The sequence below is a fragment of the Ictidomys tridecemlineatus genome, chromosome 10, assembly GCF_052094955.1.
Source record: "Ictidomys tridecemlineatus isolate mIctTri1 chromosome 10, mIctTri1.hap1, whole genome shotgun sequence".
In the NCBI taxonomy this organism is placed as follows: domain Eukaryota; kingdom Metazoa; phylum Chordata; class Mammalia; order Rodentia; family Sciuridae; genus Ictidomys; species Ictidomys tridecemlineatus.
Window position 1 is genome coordinate 125,923,294 of NC_135486.1, and position 24,908 is coordinate 125,948,201.

At 57.5% G+C, this 24,908-nt stretch overlaps 1 protein-coding gene and 1 pseudogene across 2 annotated transcripts in view; both read left to right on the forward strand.

Annotated features, from left to right (window-relative positions):
* The window catches only part of Gtf3c1 (general transcription factor IIIC subunit 1), a 65,381-nt gene that overhangs the window by 11,552 nt on the left and 28,921 nt on the right, over positions 1–24,908 (forward strand). Inside the window, exons 6-10 of one of the 2 annotated variants that reach the window (XM_013357940.4) lie at positions 4,757–4,880; positions 18,072–18,233; positions 20,467–20,582; positions 21,768–22,080; positions 22,602–22,819. In XM_013357940.4, coding sequence (XP_013213394.4) covers positions 4,757–4,880; positions 18,072–18,233; positions 20,467–20,582; positions 21,768–22,080; positions 22,602–22,819 — 933 coding nt within the window. The remainder of the gene's footprint in view (positions 1–4,756; positions 4,881–18,071; positions 18,234–20,466; positions 20,583–21,767; positions 22,081–22,601; positions 22,820–24,908) is intronic. The other variant, XM_021725471.3, reaches the window with a different exon arrangement.
* LOC101965719 (proteasome subunit beta type-7 pseudogene) lies at positions 7,533–8,475 on the forward strand (annotated as a pseudogene).

The window sequence follows — 24,908 nt, forward strand, 5'->3', positions numbered from 1 at the left end:
TCAGCACTGCAAAGAAAGAAGAAGCAGAACATAGAGGCGGGTTGTGAAGGCCCCTCAGGAGACTCCAGTAGAAACCAAATTCTTACATGTTTAATAAGCAAATGTGACCCTGGGTGACTGTTACTCGTCTGGCCCACGCAGACTTGGGAGATGAGATTTTCTGTTGTGCCCAGTCCCTCGGGGGCAGGGAGATGGGGCTAGTGTCAGTCAGCACTGTGGAGTCCGTGTCACGAGGCTCCTCTGCCACAGGACAGTGTTCATTCAGTGAATGGTTCAGTGCGTGTCTACTTTGAGCCGGAGCCGGGTTCCACAGCAGGGGACAGAGCAAATGTGGCTGCCAGACCTCACGGGCGCGGAGCTGGAGCTGTCTAAGGGAAGGCCGGGCATGTGAACACAGTGACAGCACAGGTGTGCTCAGAGAGCCAGGCAGCTTGGGAGGGCAAGTCGCTTTCCCCAGACAAAGGGGGGGCCGCCATATTGGACAAAGGAGAGCAGAGACATGGAGTTGTGGGGGGTCATGGGGCATCAGAGGTCACCAGTGATCTGGGAGCAGCCATTAGCAGGGTGCTGGAGATGTGGCTGCAAAGGAGAGTGGGGAGAAGGGCCAGGGCAGTGTGAGCCCAGGGAAGAGGGAGGGGAGCCCCCGGCGGAAGGAGATGCCTGGGGAGGTGGATGCTGTTACCCCGCCGGCCACTAAGGGGCCCCCAAGTGTGGAGATTGAGCAGCGCTTGGGCGGTGAACTGAGGGGACTCAGTGACAGACTGAGCCAGGACGCAGAGGGGAATGAAGAGGAGGACCTTAAGACAAAGCCTGTTGGCCCTGGCTGCTGACCCTCACTGGCCCAGGCTGGGGTGTGAAGGCCAGATCCAGAGCACAGGGTCCGTCCCTCTGCCCGTGCTGGGTCCTGCTGTGTGGCGGTACCTGGCCCCGGGAGCAGATGGGTGTTGAATGGAGGCAGAGACTGTGGGTGGGGAGGCCTGGGACAGTCCTGCTTCCCTGACACGTGCTGAGTTGACGACCTGCAGCCTGGTGCCGTGGATCAGGGTGCTCTCCTGTGGGTGGAGGCCCCTGCTCTTTCCCTCCTGCTGGGCAGATGGACGCCCTCAGTGGCACCTGGAGCCAGGGCCACGTCATGCCCCCTGCTCAGGACCGCCCAGGCTCTGTTCCATATGTTGACGGCTGTGTTTGATGGACGAGCTTCTGCAGGTCTTTCCCCGATGCTGGGGGCTCCGCTAGATTAACAGAAGATGCCATTTACGAGCCAGTGTGTTCGAATGGGCCATCAGGGACGCATCGGTAGTGTTGGTGGCCATCTGTTCTGCTGCCCAGTGGCGCAGGTGCTGGCTGGTCTGGAAGCCTGTCTCACGTGTGTGGCCGCGGAGGCCGTGGTCTTTTGCTCCCTGTCTCCCCCAAAGGTAAGAGAAGCCTGGAGACCTGCTCACGACCCGCGGACCCGAGTGCTGCCGTAGTCCAGCCTGTGGCTGAAGCAGGGCGAACTCCAGCTTGCTGTTCCTCAGTCGCAGCCAGACCAGGAGGGGTTGCGAGAGCCAGGCTGGCCGAGCTGGCCGCACGCAGGAAGGTTTTGATGGCAGTAGAGGTTTAGGGAACTCGCTTTGCCCTTAAGGACCGTTAGAGAGGAGCTGCACAGGAAAGGTGCTCTGCACAGAAATGGTGCTCTGTAGGGCTGGCCTCCTGGCTCGCCATCCAGGGGTTGGCAGGGAGCACAAGGGCCATGGCACTCTGGGGACAGCCTGCCCCACTGTAGGGAGCTCCTAGCATTGGTTGCCGGATCTTCCAAGAGAAGACAGAGTGTGTTTCTTGTTTTTTCTTTTTCCTGGGTGCACTGTAACTGTGCATGGCAGTGAGCATTAACCATGCCCGTTGATCGTCTCCTCCCTGGAACCTCTTCTTCCCCTCCTCTCATCCCCTATGATCACTCCAATCATAGGGTGATTATCAGTATCGTGTTTTCGCAGTTACTGCATCATACCCAGGTATGTGTGTGCGTCAGCAGGATTGGCATTTCGTTCCCAGGACTCCCCAGTCCCTCCACTGGACATACCAGGGTGCCACAAGAAGTCAAATGTGGGCTCAGGAGGGGGTCAGCACAGCAGATTGTACTTCTGCAGAAGGGTGTGGCCCCGAGAACCCACGAGCAAGCAACCTGGGGGGACTGCTTTATCCCCAGTCCAGCTCTGTCCCTTGCTCTGAGAGGAGCTGTTCAGGGTCACAGTCTAGGCAGTTAGCTAGTGTAAAATTGGGGAGGGCACAGGAAAAGGGCTACAGTTGGGACGGGACATCTGTTAGGGAGTTTACAAATGGCCACATTCTGAGCACATGGTTTTCTAGCTGAAAACGTCTCCGTTACACACTGTGAAGTTGAAGTTATAGTAAACACGTCTGCGAGTCACACACAGGTTTAACTTTGATAGAAAAGGAGACATTAATCTTACACCCCCACTTGATAACCCTCCTCTGCTCTATTGGTCTTCCTTCCATTTTCATAAGAACCCCCCCTTTTTTTCTTTTTTTTCTTTTTCTCAAGCTTTGGCATATGAAAGAAAACATTTGAGTCTTGACTTTCTGAATTTGGCTTATTTCACTTAGCATGATATTCTTCTACTTGCCAACAAACGGCACGGTTTCATTCTTCTTTAAGGCTGAGTAAAACTCCATCTGTTGCCAGGCACCTGGGCTGGTTCTGTACTGGGCTGTTGATCACGTATCACTGTAAATGCTGATTATATCGCGATCCCATGCCGACTTTAGATCCCTGGGATAAATACCAAGGGGTGGCAGAGTGGGTCGGGAGCGAGGGGGTTCCGTGCCTGGTCTCCTGAGGAATCTCCGTACTGCTTTCCAAGGGGTTGACTAGTTTGCCATCTACCCAGCAACAAGACAGTGTCCCTTCCCCCCGTGTCCTTGCCAGCGTTTGTTGTTATTTGTGTTCTTGGTAACTACCGTCCTAATTGGAGTGAGATGGATTTCAGTGTGGTTTTGATTTGCCTTCCCGATGGCGAAGGGTGGTAAGGTTTTTCATGTATTTGTTGGCCATATGTTTCATTTGTTTTTCTTTTGAGAAGTAACTATTTAGTTCATTTCTTTTGAGAAATAACTATTTGGCCATTTTTTGATTGGGTTATTTGGGTTTTCTGTTGTCAAATTTTTTGAGTTCTTTATATGTGGTGGATATCAATCCCCTGTTGGGAGAGAAGCTGCAAAGATATTTCCCATTCTGTGGGTTCTCTCTTCATGTTCTTTATCGATTTTTGTTTTGTTTTTTGGTACTGGGGATTAAACCCAGGGATGCTTTACCACTGAACTACATCCCAGCCAGTTTTTTAAATGACTTTTTTTAGTCTGAGATAGGGTCTTGCTAACTTGCTTTGGGCTTTCGGTAAATTGCTGAGGCTGGCATCAAAGTAGGATTGCGATCCACCTTGCCTCAGACTCCTGAATTGCCAGCGTTAGGAGCATCCACCTTATTTTCTTTGTTATGCAGAAGCTTTTGAATTAGATGCCGTCTCACACACTGATTCTAGGTTTCACTTCTTAAGCTTCGAGAATCTCATTAAGGCGGTCAGCGCCTGCACCCTGGCTCCAGTGCTGCCCTGTGCTTTCTTGGCATCGCAGAGTCTCTGGTCTCATTCCTAGGGCTTCCATCCACTCTGAGTTGGTTTTTGTTCAGGGTGAGAGGGGGATCTAGTTTCAGTCCCCTACATGTGGCTCTCCAGCTTTCCCACACATTTGTTAAAACGTCCTTCTTTCCTCCTGCGTAGGTTTGGGCACCTTTGTCAAGGATCAGCCGAGTGTCTGCATTTGTCTGTGTGTCTTCTGTTCCATTGGTTTTCATGCCAGTACCCTGCAGTGTGTGTTACTCGAGCTTCGCAGTATTATTTGAGATCCGGGGTTATTGTGGTATCTCCAGCATTAGGCTCTTTAAAAAGAGTGTTTTTATACCTATGTATATTTTTGTTTGTTTGCTTCCAACATGACAGTTTTTGCTCAGTATTGGAAAGCTCTTACTTTCCGATATCGGTGGTAAATTACTTTTTAAAAAGGAAAATATGTTGATTGAAAGGCCTGGCCTGCCAGGCACGGTGGTGCACGCCTGTCATCCCAGCGGCTCAGGAGGCGGAGGCAGGAGGATCCTGAGTTCAAAGCCAGCATCAGCGACTTTGAGGCCCTACACAGCTCAGTGAGACCCTGTCTCTAAAGAAAATACAAAATAGGGCAGGGGATGTGGTTCAATTCCTGGTGACCAAAAAAAAAAAAAGGCCTGCGCTGGCGGCCATCCACTGGTAACCACAGGAAAACACATGAGAGTATTTGGTTGTCAACCTTGGACCCTTTGAACCATATTTTAAATAATTTTGTAAAAAACTTTTTTAAACCTAATACTTTTCTTGTTTGTTCCACTGCTTGTACGATGTGTGTGTGTGTGTGTGTGTGTGTGTGTGTGTGTGTGTGTGTGTGTGTGTGAGAATGCTCTCCTGTGGGTAAAATCAAACAGTATGGGAAGGTGCCAGGCCAAGTCCTGTCCCCACACCCACCTGCCCGATGCCCCCTGCGTCCCCGCAGGAACTCTGAAGGCAGCAGTCTCTCCCCTCGTAGGGTCAGAGAGTCGTTCCAGCGCTGCCCTGGGCCTTTTTACTCCCTTGATGACCTGGCTTGGCGGTCACTCGTGTAGGACAGTCGGGTGGCCCTGCTTCCCCACACCTTGCCTGACGGTGGCTTTTGGGTTGTGTCTTGGCAGGGGCTGTGCGAGCGGACATTCAAGCGTCTCTACCAGTACATGCTGAACGCCGGGCTGGCCAAGGTCGTGTCCCTTCCCTTACAGGACATTCACCCTGAGTGTGGCCCCTGTAAGACCAAGAAAGGTAAAGGCGGTGCTGCCCCGGGCCCTGGGCTGGCCGCCAGCTCCTTCCCCTCTCTCCTCTGGCTCCAGCCTTTCTCCTAGGTCACCTTTTTCCTGTAACTGTGTGACTCCACGTCCTGGTCCAGCTCTGCTCTGCGGTGCCTGGCTCAGGACCGTCTATGTAGAAGGTGCCCCTGAGCCAGGCTCGGTGGGCGCCCTGTCACCCCAGGGACTTGGAGGCTGAGGCAGGAGATCCTGAATTCAAGGCCAGCCTCAGCAACTTAGCAAGGCCTTATCAAAATAAAAAGTAAAGAAATGGGGCTGGGGGTGTGGCTCGTGGTATGGCAAAGCTTCTGGGTGCAGCCCCAGCTCCTCAGTGAAGTGCCCCAGGTGTCTGCGGAGCAAAGCTCAGCCCCGCACACCCCCCTCTCCAGTCAGGGTGCTCCAGACCAGCTCCTGTTTCCTCCTTAAACCAAGCCACTCGCCCTCCAGCGAGCCTTGTTGATGTGTTCATATGTCACTTACCCAGAGATTCACTCAGAGGAAAGCATCGCGGGTCATTTTATTTCAGTGTTTGAACCACGCAGCAGGGACTTAGGGGAAGCCCGGATGGTGCTGGCAGCCCTCCCCCCAGTAGCCGCTCGGAGGAAGAAGGAGCCTGAGTTCATATTAAAAGCCCAGAAACCCATCAGAGCGAGCAGCGGGCAGGTTCCAAGTTGTGTCAGGGACCCAGACCAAAGTACCTACTGTGGGTTGGCCAGGGTGTCCTCGAACCAGGAGCCAGGCGGCATCGTGGTCTGTTAGGCCAAAGGCAGGAAGTCCCCAGCATGGGACCCCTTGATGCAGTCAAGGCGGGCTGTGGGCTCCGTCAGGCGGGCGCTCTGTTGGCGGTTCATTCTTGATGAGTAGAAGGTCCGTGCGCCCAGCCACAGGAGGAGCAGGGAGCAGGTGGACCGCGGCCCTCGTGTGGGGCTCTGAGCTGCAGCACGGCGTCCCTGCCTTCATGGGCTGGCCGCACGAGGGCTATTCCACAGCAGTCGCCACAGGTGTGGGGGGAACGCCTTGACCCCACAGTGACGTCCCTGGTGAGAGGAACCTTTCCGCTCCCACCGTGGTTCAGTGGGACCATCGTCCCGTGCATGGCCCACCATTGCTCCCAGTGTGATCAGGTGGAGGCCACTGCCCTGCTCTGGCCGTGTGACCTCGTCACGTGGCTCTTCGGGGGGGTTGTGGTGTCACTGTCACATGAAAAAGGTGACAGTTAAGAGCTGCTAAGTCACCTGTCGGAGGTCACGCCATCAGTGCGTGTAAAAGACTAGAGACTGTGAACCTTCAAACCCTCTTAGCTCTGTTTCCCTGCTCTGGACTCCCCTGCTCTTGCACCTGATGGACCAGAACCATTTTAGGAGCCGAGGGTCGGAGCTCTCCGTGAGACCCAGTGGTTGGCATGTTTATCCTCCTCTGTCCTCTGCCCAAATGCCACCGGGTGAGGATGAGGATCTAAAAGGAATAAACCCACAAGAACAAAGAGAACGGGACAGGAAGTGGCCACAGAGAGCTGTCCTTAACCCACTGCTGCTGCAGGTGGGCGGGCCAGGGGACATGGACCTGAGCAGGGTGACACCAGGTGCAGGCGGAGGCGCTGAGCACCTGAGCAGGGCAGCAGCCAGGAGTAGGAACATGAGATTTCGGAGATGCCAGGGCCTGGGAACGCGGGAGGACTGCTGGGTGGTGTGGGAGAAGCAGCTGCACCAGGTCCCTCCCCTGCACTTGACAGCCAGGTCACAGGAGTCTGGAGTCGCTCCGGAGAGCAGGCACTGGAAGGTTCCCAGGCTGGGGACAGGGGGGGACCAACAGCAGGGATAGGGGACAGTCTCCACAGGAGACCCAGCTGGCTCCCTTGGCTTGTCATTTCGTGGTGTGTAGCCCTCAGTGGCTTCCTAGGTTTTCACCACTTCCTGACCGACGTGGAGCGAGGATGGCTGCCTGTGCTGGCTGACAGGGCCCAGCGTCCCTTGCACAGCCTCCAAGATGACAGGGTGCGGTGCTGTTTGTTTGTGGGTGGTGGGTTTTCTTGGAGGTGGGGGTAGAGCCGGGGACTGAACCAGGACCTCGCCTGTGCTAGACGAGCACCCCGCTGAGCCGCGCCCTGCAGGAAGCGGGATTCTAGAACTCTGGTTCCCAGAACCTGGCAGCCAGACCTTCGGTGCTGGGCCAGGGCTGGAGGCTCTTTTCGGAAGAAACTGTCAAGTCTGCAGACACTAAACCGGGGGTTTCCCAGGAAAATGGCATCCCTGCTGGCTCGCCCTTCACGGAGCCCAGGTGCGCAGCCTCGTCCTTCCTTTGGCCACCTCTGAGGGACCAGATTGGGCAGCGTCAGCACCTCCGCAGATCACCAAGGAGAACTGATGTTAGCAGAAGCCGTTTAACCTGCCAGAAAGCCACAGAAACAAAGGCAGGGGCAGAAGAGAACTTGCAAAACAGTCCTCGGAAGGGAGAAGAAGTTTTGTCCCTGAAGCCGGAGCCAGAGGGACGAGGGAGCAGGAAACGCGGAGCAGCTGGGGGAAATGCAGTGGCTGCCGCCGTGAGGGCGAGGCGTCAGGTAGAGGAGAGGACCCCAGAGCAGCGGCTCCCAGACAGGACGTGGGAGAGCCACACCTGGGCTTCCTAGGAGATGGTGCTGCCCAGTAAGAGCCGCCAGGTGGCGCGCTGCTGAGAACTGCCCCAGGGATGCCACCACGAGGCCGACTTTCCAAACAAGGGTGTCAGCTTCCAAAAGCCCGGAAAACGGGCGCTGCCGTCGCGGGTGGCCAGTGAGGATGGGAGGGCGCGGGAGCAGACACAGAGCTGCTGAAGGGTGCTTGTTGCTGACAGGAACTACTCAAAAACTCACCTCCATCTCCTGATCCTTATTGTTGTGCTGCTGGGACAGCAGCAGCAGACAGGGACGGGGCGACCCCCTCGTTTCCTCCACCTCGGAGCTCCTCTCCCTCCCCACCCGCCGCCCTCCCCGGGTTGTCCTGGCCAGGCGGGTGCTGAGGCAGAGGCTTCTCGGGTACCAAGGTTGGGTTGTGGCACCTAGTTCTGGGCGAGTAGGTGTTGCTGGACCTCATCTCCACAGCGCCTGTCCTCACAGTGAGCTGATAAGGTCCCTCGTGTCACCATGGGTTCTGGCTCCTTGGCAGCAACGGCTGTGTGTGAAGACCAGGTTGAGCCAGATGTGGAGAGGAGGAGGGGGAAGAGGAGGCCAAGAAGCCAGTGGGCAAGGCCACTGCAGCTGGCGTCTTCAATGACTCGGGGTCTGGAAACAACATCCACCTGTGTGACATCAGCACGAGCAAGCTAGACTTTCCTCACCCCTACTTAGTGCCCAAAAAGAAGGGGACCAGGTTTGGCTGGTACAGATGTGACAAAGGGACCACCACAGTCCTCACTGAGAAAGTCACTGCCCTGGAGATGAAGCTGCTGGAGGATACTCCAAACAGTGGACACTTCCTGAATGGTGTTGGTGGGTGGCTGGGTACCACTCTGCCAGTCAGGGGCACTGGAAACTTCCTGTGAGACCTTCATGTGGTTCCCGTTTGCTGAATGAAGTGCAATAAAAAACGAAACCCACAGTCCAAGCCTAAAAGGTCCAGCAGCCACATAAAAGGAGGGTCTATGGTATAGGTCAGCTTTCCACTACTGTACCAAAATACTTGAGATAATCAGCTTAAAAACAGAAAAGGTTTATGGCGACTCTGTTTTGGAGGTTGCTGTGCAAAATCATGTGGGTCAGTGCTTTGGGGCTTGTGGAGAGGTGGCGCATCATGGTGGGAGCGTAGGGCAGAGGAAGCTTCTCACCTCATGACAGCCAAGGAACAATAAAAAGGAGAAAGGGACCACTGCAGTCCTCACTGAGAAAGTCATAGACCCTCCTATTGTGTGGCTGCTGGACCCTTTAGGCTTGGACGGTGGGTTTCATTTTTATTGCACTTCATTCAGCAAACGGGAACCACATGAAGGTCTGCCCCGGGAAGGAACCGAGCAGTGGCAGACGGCGCTCCCAGCCAGGGACAGTGGCGAGGCGGAGGACCACCAGGGCAAGGCCAGCCTCCGCTGCTCGGTGAGGCCCTGTCCCGATAAATGAATAAATAAGGAAATAAGTGGTGGACGGGTGGCCATTTTGGTGATAGGTCCTTCTGTCCACTTCAAGGGCATGTGTCCAGCGACCTACCTTCCTCTCACAGGCCCCACCCCTTAAAGATTGTGTCACCTCCCAGTAGCACCACAGCTGGTAACCCAGCCTTTAACTCCTGGGCCTTTGGGAGACGCTTCTCTAAGCTCAACAGAGAAAGGAGAGCAAGTGTGAAAGAGAAAGAGAGCAAGTGCGGAGGGGGCAGGGAAGAGGGACCAGGGCCACAGGAGGGCGGAATCCCCTGCCCGAAGGACTGGAGTGTCCGGCTTTCCGGCTCTGACACCCGTCTACTGTGGGTCCAGCATCCTCGGGCTTCCCGTCAGTGACAAGGGGTGGAAGTCGGAGGAGCAGGGCCGGCCCGGTTCTGAAGGGAGCGGACCTGGGGCTGCAGGCCTCTGTTCACTTTGCCATCAGTGAGGAGGGACGGCAAGGGCAGCCGTGGGTGTGCATCTCCCTACTGGGAGGCCACCACCAGGTGACAGAAGAAACAGGAGGTAGGAAAAAGGGGGTCAGGACAGCAGGGGCAGGTGAAGGAGAGCCACAGGGAGAAGAGTGGCAGCAGGAGGGGACAGACGGGCTCCGAGCTCGGGAGCAGGCGCCCGAGAGGGAGTCCCTCCAGGGACGGATCTCCGCACACTTGCGTGTCCGGCAGATTCTGCACTTGAGCTAGTGACAGGCACGTTGAGCACCGAGTCAAGGAGAGATGAGCTACCCCCGGAGGGAGCCGTGCAGCCGCAGTCAGCACTCCCAGCCGGGGGCAGTGGCCAGGCGGAGGACCTCCAGGGCAAGGCCAGCCTCCGCTGCGCACTGAGGCCCTGTCCCGATAAGTGGGTGAGTAAGGAAATAAGTGTGGGCGGCGGCCGTTTGGGTGATAGCTCTGGTAAAGCACCCGAGTCCAGTCAGAAAGAGAGGGGGACTGCGTAGGGCCTGAGGGCCTGACTCTGACCTGAGGAGGAGACTGGTTCGTCGCACACCTCAGGAGGATGTGTGTGGAGGGAGGGGCGGCCTCAGCACCCGACATGGACCAGTGTGGCTGGCTGCTCGCCTTCTGCCCTGGCCCAACAGAAGGTGGGCCGCCATGTTTGTTGAGAGAACACAAACTTGGAAGGACCCCGCTCCCTCGCCCTCCCCTTCTCTCTCCCTCCCTTTATTTCCTACCTTATTCTGTGGTCCCTGAGTCTGTGAGGTCACGTGGAGGAGCTGGTGACACAGGTGATCACTGGACCACAGGTGTGCGGACCAGAGAGGGAGCAGCTGGCTCTTAACACCTTCCTCGGTGCTGAGTGACGGGAGGCTGATTGGCGGGCTGGACGAGTGGGGCATCGGCCTTTGAGGAGAGGGGAAAGAGGATGGCGGAGTCCTGGGCGAGGAAGAGGGGTCTTGGGGCTGGGAGGTGCCTGGGAGCTCCCCCGTCGGGGTTGCTGGGTGTTTGCCCTGGAGTCTGCTGATCTGAGCGCTTGAAGCGCTCTCGACCTGTGGATGCATGGGCGTGTGTTTCTTTGTTTTGGTTGGAGGGGGTGCCAGGGTTTGAACCAGGAGTGCCTAGCCGCTGAGCCACATCCCCAGTCCTTTTAAAAAATATCTTATTTAGAGAAGGGTCTCACTAAGTTGCTGGGGCTGGCTTTGAACTCACGATCCTCCTGCCTCAGCCTCCCGGGACGCTGGGATAACAGGTGTGCACCCAGCTTATGTCCTGACCTTTGGAAGAAAGGCATTAAAAAATAAAGACTTGAGTGATCTTGTCTTTAAAAGTGCAGAGCACATAAGGAGGAACCTTAGATTTTTTTACATTAGTTGTTGATGGACCTTAATTTTGTTTGTATGTGGCATTGAGAATCGAACCCCGTGCCTCACACATGCTGGGCAGCGCTCTTCACTGAGCCGCAGCCCCAGTCTGGAACTTTAGATTTTTAAAGAACCTTTTTTGCTGGGCAGGTAACTGTGGGAAAGAGCATCTCCCAGGCCAGAGGTGGCTGGAACTTCAAACTGACCACTTCAAATGAACACTTACCTGAATGGACGCTGGAGACGGGCGGGCCTGATCCCATTGCTTCAGCCAGTTACTTGAACTCTCCACACCTGAGTTCCCTCGCCCAGATCACCTGGGGGTGATAACACTTTCTAGGGTGTCATGAAGCTCACAGGCAGTGGTCACTGAGCAGGGGTCACAAACGGGCAGCGTGTAGGCCAGCCCTGGCAGGGTGATAGGTGTGGCTCACGGGCGGTCTCATTTGAAAATCAGGGGTTTTTACCTAAGAAGTCTGGTGGTCAGCTTCAGTGTAGAAGTCATGTTAGCAACACTGAAGTGCGTTTCGCCCAGGACTGTGGGTGGACCCCAGGGGCGCGCTACCTCTAGGCTCCATCCCAAGCCCTTTTGTAAATTTCATTCTGAGACAGGGTCTCACTAAGTTGCCTAGGCTAGACTTGAACTCGGCCCCTCCTGCCTCAGCTTTCGAGTCGCTGAGATGAAGTGCGTTATCCAGGCAGAGGGGACGCCTTCCCCATCACACAGGGCACCCTGCGCGACCCACAGCCTGCTTGACTGGCGTGTGTCCTGCCTGACCTAGAAAGCGCGTCCATCCCTGGGCTGTCGGTCAGCGTGACTCGGAGCACAGGAGCCGTGGCTTTGGCCCCTGGTCGGGACTAAGAGGCCAGAGATGAGCCAGTGTTGGTTGTCACCGGCACCCACATGGTGCGACTGAGCCCGTTGGGATTGCCAGAGGCTCATCTTGTTCACCGTCTCTTCACCCCCTTTCTGCTGCTCCGTGGAAACCGGCTCCTCCCAGCCCCTCCCTCACTTCCTGTGGCCTGTGGTGGCGTCTGGGCTCTTCCTCTGTGTGGCTTTCTTGCAGGCTTCGAGCTCCTGAGGGTAGGGGCCAGCCCCTCGCCTGCTTCCCATTCCCACTGCCGGGCTGGGGACAGAGTCAGCGCTCCAGAAGTGTCTAGCAGATTGAATTCAATTAAGTGCCACCCCAGTGACTTTCCCTGCGCAGGAGACTAGGGACGATGCAGTGTTTAGGGTTCTTTGTTTTTGCTTTTGTTTTGCTTTGAGCTTTGTTGTTCTTTGGCAAAATTAGCATAAAACTTTCCCTCTGAGGCATTATGGAATACAGAAGACTTAAATAATTAGTAAAGATGAGGTAAACTCACTGGTGGGCCAGTGCGTATGCATCAAACAGAATGCAGGTTTAGCACATTTCACGTACACATTTCTCTGCCCCAAGGCTGCAGTGATCTGTTTTGCAAAAAGCAAAAATAACCTTGGTAATGAAAACCATTACCCTGAGCTGCTCTGTTTTGCAAATTTGAATTATTTCCTTCAAGTACTGGCCCTTGCCCTGTGTTTATTAAATGGTGCTGAGAAAAAGAGGAAGGGGGACGAGGGGGGGGGCCGTCCCTCCTGCTCGCCCAGTGGGAAGCTCCTGCCAGGCATGCTCCTGGGACATGATTGGGTGGTCACTTGAGGGGCTCCCCAAGTTCACAGCCAAGGTGACTTCTGGTCTGGGGGTGGGGGAAGTACCTGTCCTTCCTGCTGATGATGTGGACTTCCCCCTGTGGCCCCTTAGAAATAGACGCTAAGCGAGGTCCATGTAGGAAAGCCCTCTGTTTCTGTGTATTTTTAACAGACCATCTGAAAATCAAATTGAGAAAACAGTCTGTTCAATCTAGTTTAGGGGTAAAATTTAACAAAAGACGTGCAAAACGTATACTCTGAAAACTATAAAACCTTGTAGAGAAGAATTTAGATCTAAGTAAGTGGGAAGACGTCCGTGTTCACAGATACAAAGACTTGACTTCACAGAGGTGATCACACACCCCAGATGACCTTCACCTTGGCCCACGTCCGACTCTCGGCTGAGTTATTTCTGGACATTCACAGGCTGGTTCTGAAGTCCATAAGGAATTGCAAGAGACCCAAGAAGCTAAAACAGCCCTGAGAAAGAAGGGGACCAGGGACTCACACTTCCCACTTGGAGAACTTACTACACGGTATACGGGATGGAGACAGTGAGCGAAACAAGAAGAGGTCCTCGGACTGACGTGGGGGTCCTGGAATACGCCCACACGTCTGTGGACCACTGAGTTTCCACGGTGCCAAGAGAATGTAATGGAGGAAGAATGGCCGGTCCCAGAGGCCATCGCCGCAGGACTCTGTCTGTAGTAAAGTCCAGAGCCCGGAGTGCTGAGCGCTGGGTGAGCTGAGGCGGAGAACTGGAGCTCAGCAGGAGGCGCTGAGAACGTCCTGCCCTGGCCTGGGTGGGGTGGTGCAGACCTGCAAATGTGGCAGTTGACAGAGGAGACTCACAACAAGGTCCCCTTCAGGCTTTGAACACAGCCCTGGCTGCTCTGCCACTGAGACTTATTTCTAGATTGGACGGGTTTCTTCTCCTCTCTCCCTGCTCCTCCCTGGTCTCAGGGGAAACAGGACACCTTTCTTCCCCGTCCAGGCAGGGCATCTGTCCTGAGTACACGGCCACCATAGGAACGAGTCATCCAGAGAGCTCAGAAATGACTGTCCCCCAGATTAGCAAGAGAGTCACCACTCCAACAGAGAACCTCTTCCACAGCCCCTGTCCTGCTGATGGGGAGAACCACAGCCTCTGGGACAGGAGTCCCCTGTGTTTCTCCTCTGCTAGCAAAGCAATAAACCTTTTCCTTTCTCTATAAAAACAAACAAATAAAAAAAACACCGTTGCCTCATATACACTAAATGAGTGAATCGTACAATGTATGAATTAAAACTCAATAAACCTGTTAAGTTTTTAAATAAAAAACTAAAAACTAACCCAAGAAACATAACAGGGTACAGCAAACTAAATTATGATCATTAAAATGGCAAAAGGGGACATTTAAATAGGATTAAAGTATACAACCTAAGAAAAGAGAGAAATGAGCCATATTAAGATTGACTAAGTACAATAAAGTAAATAGAAAGGCTTAAAAGAGCTTCAAGATAAAAACAAAAACTGGATTTAAAAGAACGAGAAAATCAAAAATGGCAGATCAGAAAAGGATTGTCAGAGTTGAAAAACCTGGAGAATCAGTGGTGGAGTAAAAGCTCACGGCAGTTACAAATAAGCAATAAAAAATCATCGAGGTTTCTCTAAGTTAACTGTGACAAGCAGAAGACGCTCCTGAAAAGATGATGAGTATTGTCATTAGTCATCAAGATAAAGAAGCAAGAATATTTTAATGTGGCAAAAACTTATTAAGATCAAGAAAATTTCTGCCCTTGAACTTCCACAGGGCGAGGGCAGCTCTCCTGGAGGCCAGGGCACCTGGGGGCCGCCTTCGTCTTCAGCCATCCTGCCCACAGGGGACCCGGACCTCCCTTGGCCAGGAAGCGAGGGCTGGGAATGCATTCCAGGGAGCCAGACCCGGGGCCCAGGGGCAGTGGCAGACCTGAGGACTGGCCTCATTGAGAGAGGGGCCCTTTCTAGGGTGTGGCCAGCTGATTGCCTGGGGCACAAGGGACCTGGAGGGTCTGCTTCCTGAGCTGCGCATGGGAGGTCCCTAGGGTGACCAGCCTGTTGACAGAGGCAAGCACCAAGGGGCCAGGGAGTTGACTGCGGTGACGTCACCTTCTTGGCCCCAGGCTCAAGTGGTCACAGAGTTAGTGCTGCACAGTTTACACATGGCCCTTCGCATCTGTGGGTCCCATCTGGAGAACTGGGGGGGCTCAACTATGTGGGTCACCACCTCAGCCTGAGCACTGGGGGGTGACACTTGCAGGGGGTGTTTAATGACGACTGAAACTAGACCAAGAACATCCACAGGACTTCCTTGACCTCCGAGAGCCCGCGTGTCGTGCCGTGCTCTGGCTTCCTGTGTCCTCAGAAAGGAAACCCCTCTGCCCTTAGGAGCAGGAAGTGGGCAGTGACACCCCATGGTGAGCCCACCTGCTGGTCACTCCCGAGTGGGCAGGTGGGGAAATCCAGATGACATGCCGAGGGGGACTTGTTTCACTCTGGTCTGACCACCCCATGCTGTCATTTTGCTCCAAGAAAATGGCACAAATCCCTTGCTGAGTTCACAGAGTCGGGTCAGTGCTCGGGCAGGAACTGGACCCAGAAGGTGACTTTTGAGGCTGCACAGCACTCAGTCCCCTCTGGTGCCTCCCCCCAGAGACTCAGCCCCCTCCTGCTTCCTGCTTCTGCTCCTCTGCCCTCTGCAGCGGGTCGTCCCTTAACTGATCCGTTCTTCTGCCTGCGGTGCTTGTCCTCCTCTGCCGGGCAGACCATCTGAACTATCCCCCAGTGCCACTGCTGTCCCCGGCTGGTGCCAGCCTGCTGTTCCTCATGTCCACGTCTGTGTGCTCGAAGCAGAGCAGGAGGGCAGGGTGGCCTGGCCATGCAGCCAGGGTTGCTTCAGGCTCTCGCTTGGCCGGCCACCAGCTTGGCCCCCTCCAGGCCCAGGATAACACCTCCCCAGGTGGGGCCAGGGGCTTCCCAGGTGCCAGGCCAGCGCCCTCCCCGCCCTGCCGGCCTCTCCTGGGAAGCCCCGTGCGGTGCAGGGAGCCTGTCCCCTCTGTTTCTGTCCCCACCAGGTCAGTGCAGAGCAAATGTTTGTGGAAGCCAGTTGAATCAAAGTCCCCAGGCCGCCTTGACATTTTCAGTCCCAGTGACTGGGTATGACAATTGATCCTCAACGCTGTTTTCCCAGGTTGTGGCAATGATAACAGTGGTGACATTGGCAGTAATGGGGTCCACTGAGCGCTGCTCCTTTGCCATACTGTGTCTTAAGCTCTCTGAAGGAGATGCCACCTGTGTCCCCTTTCAGCTGAGGAGACTGACATGCAGAGAGGACACGTCCCTTAGGCAAGGAGGTGCAGCTGGCAGCCGCAGGTTCCCAGCAGATACCCGAGTCCGCTGCCCGCGCCCAGCCTGCAGCCGTGCCCTCTGCCCATGGTCCTGGCTGCCCTGGGTCTGGGCTCCAGGTCTTAGGTCCCTGCGGTCCCTCCAGGTGGCTTCCTTGAAGGTTCCCCAGACTGAGTGACACTGTCTGTGCCCTGTGGTCTGTCTCCACGCAGAGGTGGGTGGGGTGGGGTGAGGTGGCACCTGGATTTATGTGACACTTGCTGGCAGCTCCCAGCAGCCCTCTCCCTGTCTCGGACCCTCGGGTTGACAGCGCCATTTTGCCAGGTGCCAGATGAGGGTTCTCGCTGAGAACGTGGGAAACGCAGGCTCCCGTGTCCGTTTCACGTCTACGCTGCATTTTTTTCTACCACTAAGTTGTGCTTCCTGATAGGGACGTGAAAGTCTAGCCTCACCAGGTGGGGGGTCCATTAGGTCATGTGATCCGCTGAGCCTCAGTTTCCTTTCTTAAAGCCAGTGACTTGCAGGGCACCAGGCGAGGAGCAGGAGGAGAAAGAGCTCCTGAGACCACCTGTTGGCCCTCTCCTCGGCTCCTCGAACGGCCGTGTTCACCCTGGGTCTGCAGCGCTGGAGAGCCCCAGGATTCCTTTGTGCTGACCTGCTGACCGCGGTGCACTGTACCTTTAAAAGGTTCCTCAGACACTGGTCACCTGGCCCTTTGTTCCTGGGAGCAAGCCCTGCCAGGTCCAGTGGTTGCCACCACCAGCCCCCAGTGCCCCCAGGCGGGTTGCTGGTCTGGAGAGGCAGCTCAGGTGGCGGGACAGGCAGCCGCTCTGGGCGCCTGTGCTCACTCGCGCTCCCTGGGGCCCTCTTAGCTTTTGGCTTTAGCCAACTAATGTTCTGGAACATGCTCCCAGAAATGGCAGGTAGCAGCTGAAGGATCCAGTAATAAAGCTGAGGGGTTTTGTCTTGAGTTTTGTTTCGGGGGCTGGGGCTGGAGCCCGGGGCCACACCCAGGCTGGGCAGGCGCTCACCTGAGCTGCATCCTAGTCCCCAGAATTGCAGTTCCAAGGCCGGCCCAGCTCCAGAGCTGTGAGAGGTGTGGTGTGAAGGGCGTGCAGCAGAGTCCCGGGTCCCCTGGAATCAGGAAGGCAGGCCCGTCCCTCCCTTGCCTGCCCCGTTTCCTCCATTGACCCTCAGCCCCTGGAGGCCACATGCCGTGTCTAGCCCCGGTCACAGGCAAGGCGGTCAGGCTGGGCAAGGCCTGTGGCCTGCAGCCTCAGCCCATGGGCGGGCTCACCCGCTGGGGAGCAGGAGAGTCTAGGTGCTGACCCCTGGGCCCGCTGCCTGGGACACGAGGGTCTCCAAAGCCGTGATGTGCTTGACATGGTTCGGGGAAAGGGGCTGGTGTGTTGACAAAGTGCAGGGACGTTTGGGTAGATGAACTGGGACTGCCTTGTCATACATACAAAGAAAGTGTGGCTGGGACATAAAGAAATTGGCTGTGCTCTGGGGGACAGGCAGGGCGACCTGCCCCACGGCCCCAGACCTGCCCAGCAGCCATCCAGCTGAGCTGCTCTGGCCCTTTGGAGAGCATCGCGGCTCACAGGGTGTGACGGAGCAGGCAGCCGCAGCACCTCTGCTGCGTCTCGGGCCCTGTCAGCCCTGTGGCTGCTGACCCCGCCCTGCGTGATTGCAGGGCAAGGAGTGACCACGGCTCACAGCCTCCCAGCATCCTCTGCCTCGCTGCCCAGCCTCACTGCCCAGGCTGTAGGCCGTGCTCAGAACCCGAGCAGGTTCCCGTGACCGAGGCCAGCGCTGGGGCGTATCTTACCATAAGAGACCAGGAACCTTGACCCCGCTGGAGTCTGCGGTGCCTCCCTCTGTGCTGCTGCCACCCCCGTCCCCCCGTGGCTTTCCTCTTGTCACCTGGTGGGCCCCGTGCTGGGTGCCAGGGAGTCAAGGCTCAAGGGCAGGCACAGGTCCCCAGCCTGAAGCCACTGCCCAGCAGGAGAGGCTGCCGTGTCCCAGGACAGCAGGCACTGCACTGTCCCTTCCCTGGGCATCTCTGATTACATTAAGGAACAAGTGGAGGCAGTTTTCAGGCCTCGTGCCCCGACGTGCAGTTGTCAGCTGATGGGGTGACCGTCTGTCTGCAGGGGGAGTCGGGACCCCTCAGGTCCTGTCCCTCACCGCTGCAAATCTGTGCTCCTGTTCCCAGGGACCAACGTCATGGTTCGGTGCCTTAAACTGCTGAAGGAATTTAAGCGGAAGGTTGAAGATGACCATGATGACGATGACGACGAGGAGGCCATCTCCAAGGGGCTGCCCCCAGTGGACATCGTGTACGAACGGGACATGCTCACGCAGACCTACGAGCTCAGTGAGTCCCCTTGGCGCACGCTCTGACACTGCTCTGGAGCCCTTGAGTGGAGGCCGTAGCCGGAGGCTGTGGTGCCTGGAAGCTCCGCGGGTCCCTTGGGTCAGAGTGGAGTTCAGAGCCTTGGTGCCACATTGCTGTGCAGTGTTAGTCTCGTCCCCTCATCTGTAAAGCCGGTGGCTTGGGGTTCCTAGCTAGGCAGGACCCGGCCACATGTCAGGACAGAGATGGACGGAATTGGTTAGAGGTCGGCCTGTGTGATGACAGAGGCTGGGAAGGCCTGCCCCAGCTGAGAAGCTGCAGCCTCTGGTACAAGCCAGTGGCCCAGAGGCCAGAGACCCCGGAGCTCTGACGCCCCAGAGCAGAAGGGCATCCAGATTAGAAGAGGGAGCCGGTGAATTCACCTCTCCTCCCCCTTCTCATGCTCCCTGGGCCCCCGCTGATTTGTTGGTGCCTGCGCACACTAGGGCAGGTCTTCCCCAAGCAGCCGACCCCCTCACAGACCCATCTCCTCCAGAAATGGCCTGTAGACACTTCCAGAAATCATCCTTTGCCTGGCATCTCTGCATCCAGCCAGGTCGGTGTCTAAAACTGACCCGCACACGGGGTAGCACCTGCGCCACCACGTCATGAGGACTGAAGTGTCTAGAGCAGGGTCTGCTACATAGAAAGCAGTAAAAAAAAAATTGCTGTTTATCTTAGTCCGTTTTCTGGTCCAACAGCAAAGCACCCAAGACTGGATGATTTATAAAGAAAAGGTTTGATTCTGCCTTAGACTTACGGAGGCCAGGAAGTTCAGACAGGGTCCTGGCATGGCTCAGTTTCTGGCTGTGGCCACTCCATGCCTGGACAGAAAGCTAGAGGGACGCAGATTTGTGGGGAAGAGACAGACACAGCGTGGCCTTGCTGCTAGGCCACCTGCTCTCGTGGTGACTGATCAGTGGAAACACACTGCATTCGGCCATCCACAAGGGCCCTGCCCCCCCCCCCCGTCACCTCCCCCTGGTCCCCACTCCCCACACTGCCGCAGGGAGGATTCCGGCTCCGCAGAGATGGAGGCGGGGGAGATGAACGAACCCACAGCACGGCACCCGTGGCCCTACGTCCTGGCCTGCGGTCGCCACCGGCTGGGAGTCCTAATGATAAAGGGTCAAAAACTTTCCCATTCCTCACCTTTTCTCTGGCCCCAGAGTCTGTGTAGGACATCAGGGACCCAGTGCCACTAGGGGCAGAGGACGCAGGGCCCGGGCTCAGCCACGGATTGGAAGCCACACAGCACATTGCTGGCCTCCTTGGGGGACGGCCAGGCAGTTGGCAGGATGAGTTCCTCAGAACCCATTTGGGGACAGTGTCCCTTAGCTCTTCGTTCCCAGTTGTAGCCTGTTGCTGATGGGAAGTGTCCCGGCTTCCTGGGCCAGCTGGCTCCCTCTTATTCCTGCCCGCGCCGTGGGGCAGGGCCTCCCCGCCCTGACTGGCTTCCTGGCGGGAAATGGAGAGGAGGGGGTTCCCAGCAGTCAGGAGCTTGGCCGCCAAGTCTGCCCATCTCCGCTGCCCGCTGGCCTCCTTCCTGGGGTCCTCAGCCTCAGATTAGAAGAGGGAGTGTAGGAGGGCGTCGCGGGAAGATGAGATAACATACCCGGGAGCCACGTTGGCGGCAGGACAAGAGTTGAGGACCTACATAGCGCGGAGCTGTGCGTGGTCAGCAGCCAGTCCTTCCCCAGGCACCAGGCAGTCATCTCCTCCCGTGGTCCACGCTGAAGGCTGCTGCAGAACAGTGTGGCTGTCGGTGTCCCAGGAAAGAAACCTGGGAAATGCACGTTAAAAAAGTTCTCAGTTAAAAATTTTTGCTTTTGCAAAGCCTTCATCAGTGCATTATGGTCACACGTGGTGGTGGGGTTCATTTTGATGTGATCATACGTGAATGTGACAGTTTGCTTAGGAGGGTCGGTCTCCTTCCGGTGAAAAAGTCCATGTGAAAGGGCTGGTTTCCTGCTGCTGAGTGAAATGGCCTCCTGGCCCCGGTAGACGAACCCCGGTGGCCGTACACGTGGGTGCTGGCGTGGTGGATCCGCTAGAGCTGTCTTGTTCTCAGGTGTTGGTGGGGCCGGGGGAGCAGGAGAGGAGGGCCCTCCTACCTCTCTGTTGGCTTTGCTGCTCCGCCGCCCCTGTACCTGGGAGGGGGGTGACTTGGCCCAGCTGCCCGGGCGGCTGGGGCTCACGCTGCTGTTCCTCACAGTTGAGCGCAGAGGCACCAAAGGCATTTCCCAGGCCGAGATCCGAGTGGCCATGAACGTGGGAAAGCTGGAAGCCAGGATGCTCTGCCGGCTGCTCCAGAGGTTCAAGGTCGTCAAGGTAACACGTCCAGCTGGGCCCATCGCACCTTGCGAAGCCACATGTCAGGGGAGCAGATGACCTGCCATCTGTGCCTAGGAGCAAAGGCTCCCTGGGGCCCCCGTCACTGCTGCGGCCTTGTCCCCACTTGTCAGACCTGGAGCAGTTGTCAGCTTTGAGAAGTCACAAGGCAGGGCACCTACGCCTGGAGCTGGCTCCCAGGAGGGGACGGGCAGCTGGACCGTGAGTGTCTGTCCACCTGCCCCCTCCGTGTTTACGTGACAGGAGGGCATCGGGCAAGCTAACTGCATGTCCCCTTCTGTGATCCAGTCCTGCCCTCCCAGCCTGGTGCCCCTGTCAGTCAGCTCTCTGTCACTATGTGGGACGTGACTCATGAAAGGTCACCCTGGCTCAGGGTTCTGCAGTGTCCAGTCGCTGGCTCTGCGCAGCACATGGTTGCGGGGACACGTGGTGAAGCGACTGCTCCATCATGAGCCAGAAGGACAGAGAAGATGACTGGGGTTCCAGAACCCTTTGGGAGCACGGTGACCTAAGGGCCTCCCACTAGGTCCCACCTCCTAGAAGCTCTGTTACCCTCAGTAGTGCCACCCTGGGTACTGAAACTTTCCCACGTCACCCTCTTCGTGCCCACATTTTGGACACTTTGCCTGAAGGCAGGATTCTGGGTGAGCTCATGATGGCAGAGCACTTGGTGCCCCCCACCCCGTGCCGTGTGCACTGACGCCACTCCTTACCCCATGGAGCCCCGCCCCTGTTCCAAAAGATAAAGTGAGCACAGATCAGTGATGACCAGGCCACCAGTCCTGTGCTGTGGCTGAGTGGGGCAGGAGCCCTGCAGGCCTGGACGCTCTAGTGCCCGGCAGCCACTGAATTCTGTGTGACAAACACTCCCTGCCTGCTGACCATTATTTTGTGAGCCAGGCCTGTGCCCGGCCCAGAGGCTGTTGGGAAGGTCACATTAGGACCCCGCGCCCCAGGAGCTCGCAGTCTCAGTGCACACGGGGGCAGGATTGCATCCAGAGCCGTCTCCAGCGGCTCGTGGAAGCAAGGGCCAGGAGACAGGGCAGGAAGGGGCCCTGGGCCACGAGACAGGAGAGCGCTGGGGACAGCAAGACCAGGCTACCAGCCTGTGGTGAGTGCAGCAGGCTCTTTTCAGCAGGATAAACACACTCCTGTCCCCTGTAGGGATTCATGGAAGACGAGGGCCGGCAGCGGACGACCAAGTACATCTCGTGCGTGTTTGCGGAGGAGAGCGACCTGAGCCGGCAGTATGCCCGGGAGAAGGCCCGCAGCGAGCTGCTGACCACCGTGAGCCTGGCCTCGGTGCCCGAGGAGACACTCCTGCCCGAGGGCGAGGACGCCTTCCTCTCCGAGTCGGACAGCGAGGAGGAGAGCAGCCGCAGCAGCAAGCGCAGGGGCAGGGCCTCCCAGGGCCACCTGAGGTCCTCTGTGGACCTGGGACCAGGCATCCAGCCTCATCACTCCACGCCAACCAAAGGTAGGTGGCTGGCACGGGTGGGGGCGTGTGGGGCCGAGCGCCTGGGCCTGCGGGCAGCTGCAGGGGTTCAGCTCAGTGGGCACCTCAGGGCCCCTCGTGCTGCCCTGAGTCGGGGCGCACAGGTGTCACTCACATCTCCTGGGAGGCTTGGCGAGGACAGTCGTGCGGTCTGTCCCCCGCCTGCTTGCACAGCAGTGTCCTTGGCAAATGTTTTGTTAGGTTTTTTATTAAAGGAATAGAATTCCAGAAGGTTCCTCTGTTCCCTTCCCTCGACTCTGTCCGAAGCTCCCTGGGCTTTGGTTCAGCAGAGATGACAGTTGAGAAGCGCCCTGGAGGTGGGGCTGATGGCGGGTTTGCACGTCTAACATCTGGCCTTGTGAGAGGGACACTGGCTGCCCGCGGGTCCTCGCCTGTCTTTGAAGTGACAGTCAGCAGGGGTGGCCTGTTGGCTCCTGTGGCTGCCAAGCACAGAAGCCCTTGTCCCTTCCCTCTTGATGGTTCCCCTCCTGCCCTCGTCACAGGTGGGTGGAAAGTCCTAAACCTACACCCGTTGAAGAAGCAGCCGTCTTCCTCCGCAGGAGCTGCCGAGGACAGGGCCTGCAGGGGCCCCGCGGGCAGGGACGGCCTGCTGGACTCCAGCAGCAACTCAGACCTCAACGTGTCCTTCGGCTCCCACTGCGTGGAGAGCAACAGCGGCGACATCGCGGTGATCGAGGAGGTCCGGCTGGACAACCCCAAGGTCAGTGTTGGCCAGGGGAGGGCATCGTCTCCGAGGGAGCCGGCCGCTGGGCCAGCCTGCTCCTGTCTGGGCCTGAAACTCAAGGGCAGCAGCCGAGCCAGGGGCAGGGCCAGGCACCAAGGGCCAGCTCTGTGCTCACGGGAGCCACGTCCTTCTTCCCACGCTCCTTCACGTGCCCTACCCTGCACACAAGTCACCTGCACCGTGATGTCCCCAGGTTCCCTCTCCAACAGCTTGTTCTTTTCACTCGAGTTTATTTTGCAGGGAATTCTGTGTTGCCAGTTTAGATGGCTGTGAGCTGGTGTTGCCCCAGAGGGCGTTGGCCAAAGAGACATTTTGATTGTCACCACTTAGGGAGGGGACTCTCCCAGCAGTGCGGTGGCCAGGCCGGGGTACTGGTTATGGCTGTTGTTGATTGGACAGGTCCTGGCATGTTGCCCAGTGGGCCTCGAACCAGGCTCGAGTGGTCCTCCTGCCTTGGCCTCCAGGCAGCCCTGCCCGCATGTGGGGTCAGGGCTAGGGCACCCTGCGCCTGGCTACGGCTGCATGTTTTCTTCCTTTCTTTTTGTGGCCCTGGATGTCCGGCCCGGGGCCTGGTTTGTGCGGGCCAGTGCTCCAGCGCTGCGCCCCACCCTGCCGGTCAGCAGCGCCTCGTCCAGCACAGACTCGGCCACGGTCGAGGAGCCTGCTGCAGGTGCCAGGCCAGGAGCACTCGCCGTGAGGGAAGACTGACCCTCATACAGATCAGAAAGCGTGTCCGGCGTCCTGTCCACACGCTGCGTGTTCCAAGGCGTCAGAGGCACAGTGGGGCAGGCCAGTGCTTTGTCATCCGTGTGAGGACAGGGGTTAGAAGGTGACAGGCACAGGATGCCGTCTCATCACGTGATTCCAAAGGTGGCTCCAATTCTGCCAGGCCTTTGGAAGCAGAGCAGACGAGGCCCCCTGGGGGTGGGCTGAGGGTGGGTAGGTGGGTGGCTTCCTGCTGCTACTGGTTTGGGGTCACACCCTGCAAGGTAAATCCCAGCTCTTGGGCTGCGGGGGACGCGGGGCCCCTACAGGTTGGTGGCTGCCCCTGAATCAAGTGAGGACCAAGTGGGGACCGTACTCACCCTGCCCTGCTGCTCCTCTGTGCTCTGCTCCTGTCCCTGTGGTGGACATATGGGGCATGGTGGGGGTGCTCACAGACCCACTGAGCCCTTCCTCCCTGCTAGGTGCCCAGGCTCCCTGTCCATCGCTACTGGCCTTGTCACCAGCTGAGGAAGCTGGGCCTGCCAGCTCTGTCCCCAGCGGGGCTTCCACTGTGTCCCCTGCCCTCTTCTCCCTGCCCCTTGCCATGGGTCTGTGTGGCCCCAGCACGCGCTGCCTACAGCCTGGGCTCCGTGGTCTCTGCCCACTCGGCTCCTCTTGGGTAGAAAGTCACTCCTGAATGACGGTGGCACTGCCTCCCCCTTTTTGGGTCTTTCTGGGGATAGTGGTGTCCTCTGCTCCTTGGTGGCTCTTGGCAGGGTGTGTCTCCGCTCCCCAGCAGCCGTGGCCAGCCGCCTGCAGAGTGCTCGCTCTGACCCTTGGGTGCCCTCTTGGGCCCAGCAGCCCATCCCCCTGGTGGAAGTGCCCACGTGGGCCGAGTGCACCTCGCGGCCGTGCCGGAGCCGCTACCCCAGCCAGGAGTGAGGAGCCGGCCAGCAAGCCGTGCCCAGCTGCCATGTCCGCCACACAGTGACTTGTGCCCAGTGACCCACGGGGCGTGTGCTGGGTTTAGGGTCCACCCAGGGCTCGCTTCTGAGCTTCCCCAAGGTCTGACCCAGGGCACGTGGCGTAGGCTCCCGTTCACCCCAGGGACACCCGGGCTGGGCTCCAGAGCCTGCCGCTGCTTCTAGTCCGGTGCTTCCCGAGGGACACGCAGAGGCCCCGTCCCAACTCCATCTCAGTGGCCCAGACAGTCCTGGGCTCCTCCGCTGTGAGGTGGGTGGCACTGAGAAGGCCGTGGAGCATTTTGAGGACACAAACCCCATGGGCCTCAGTGAGAAGCCGTCCCTTGCCTCCCTGGTGGACAGCCCGCCCCAGGTGGGCCCCAGGGTTGCTGCGGTAA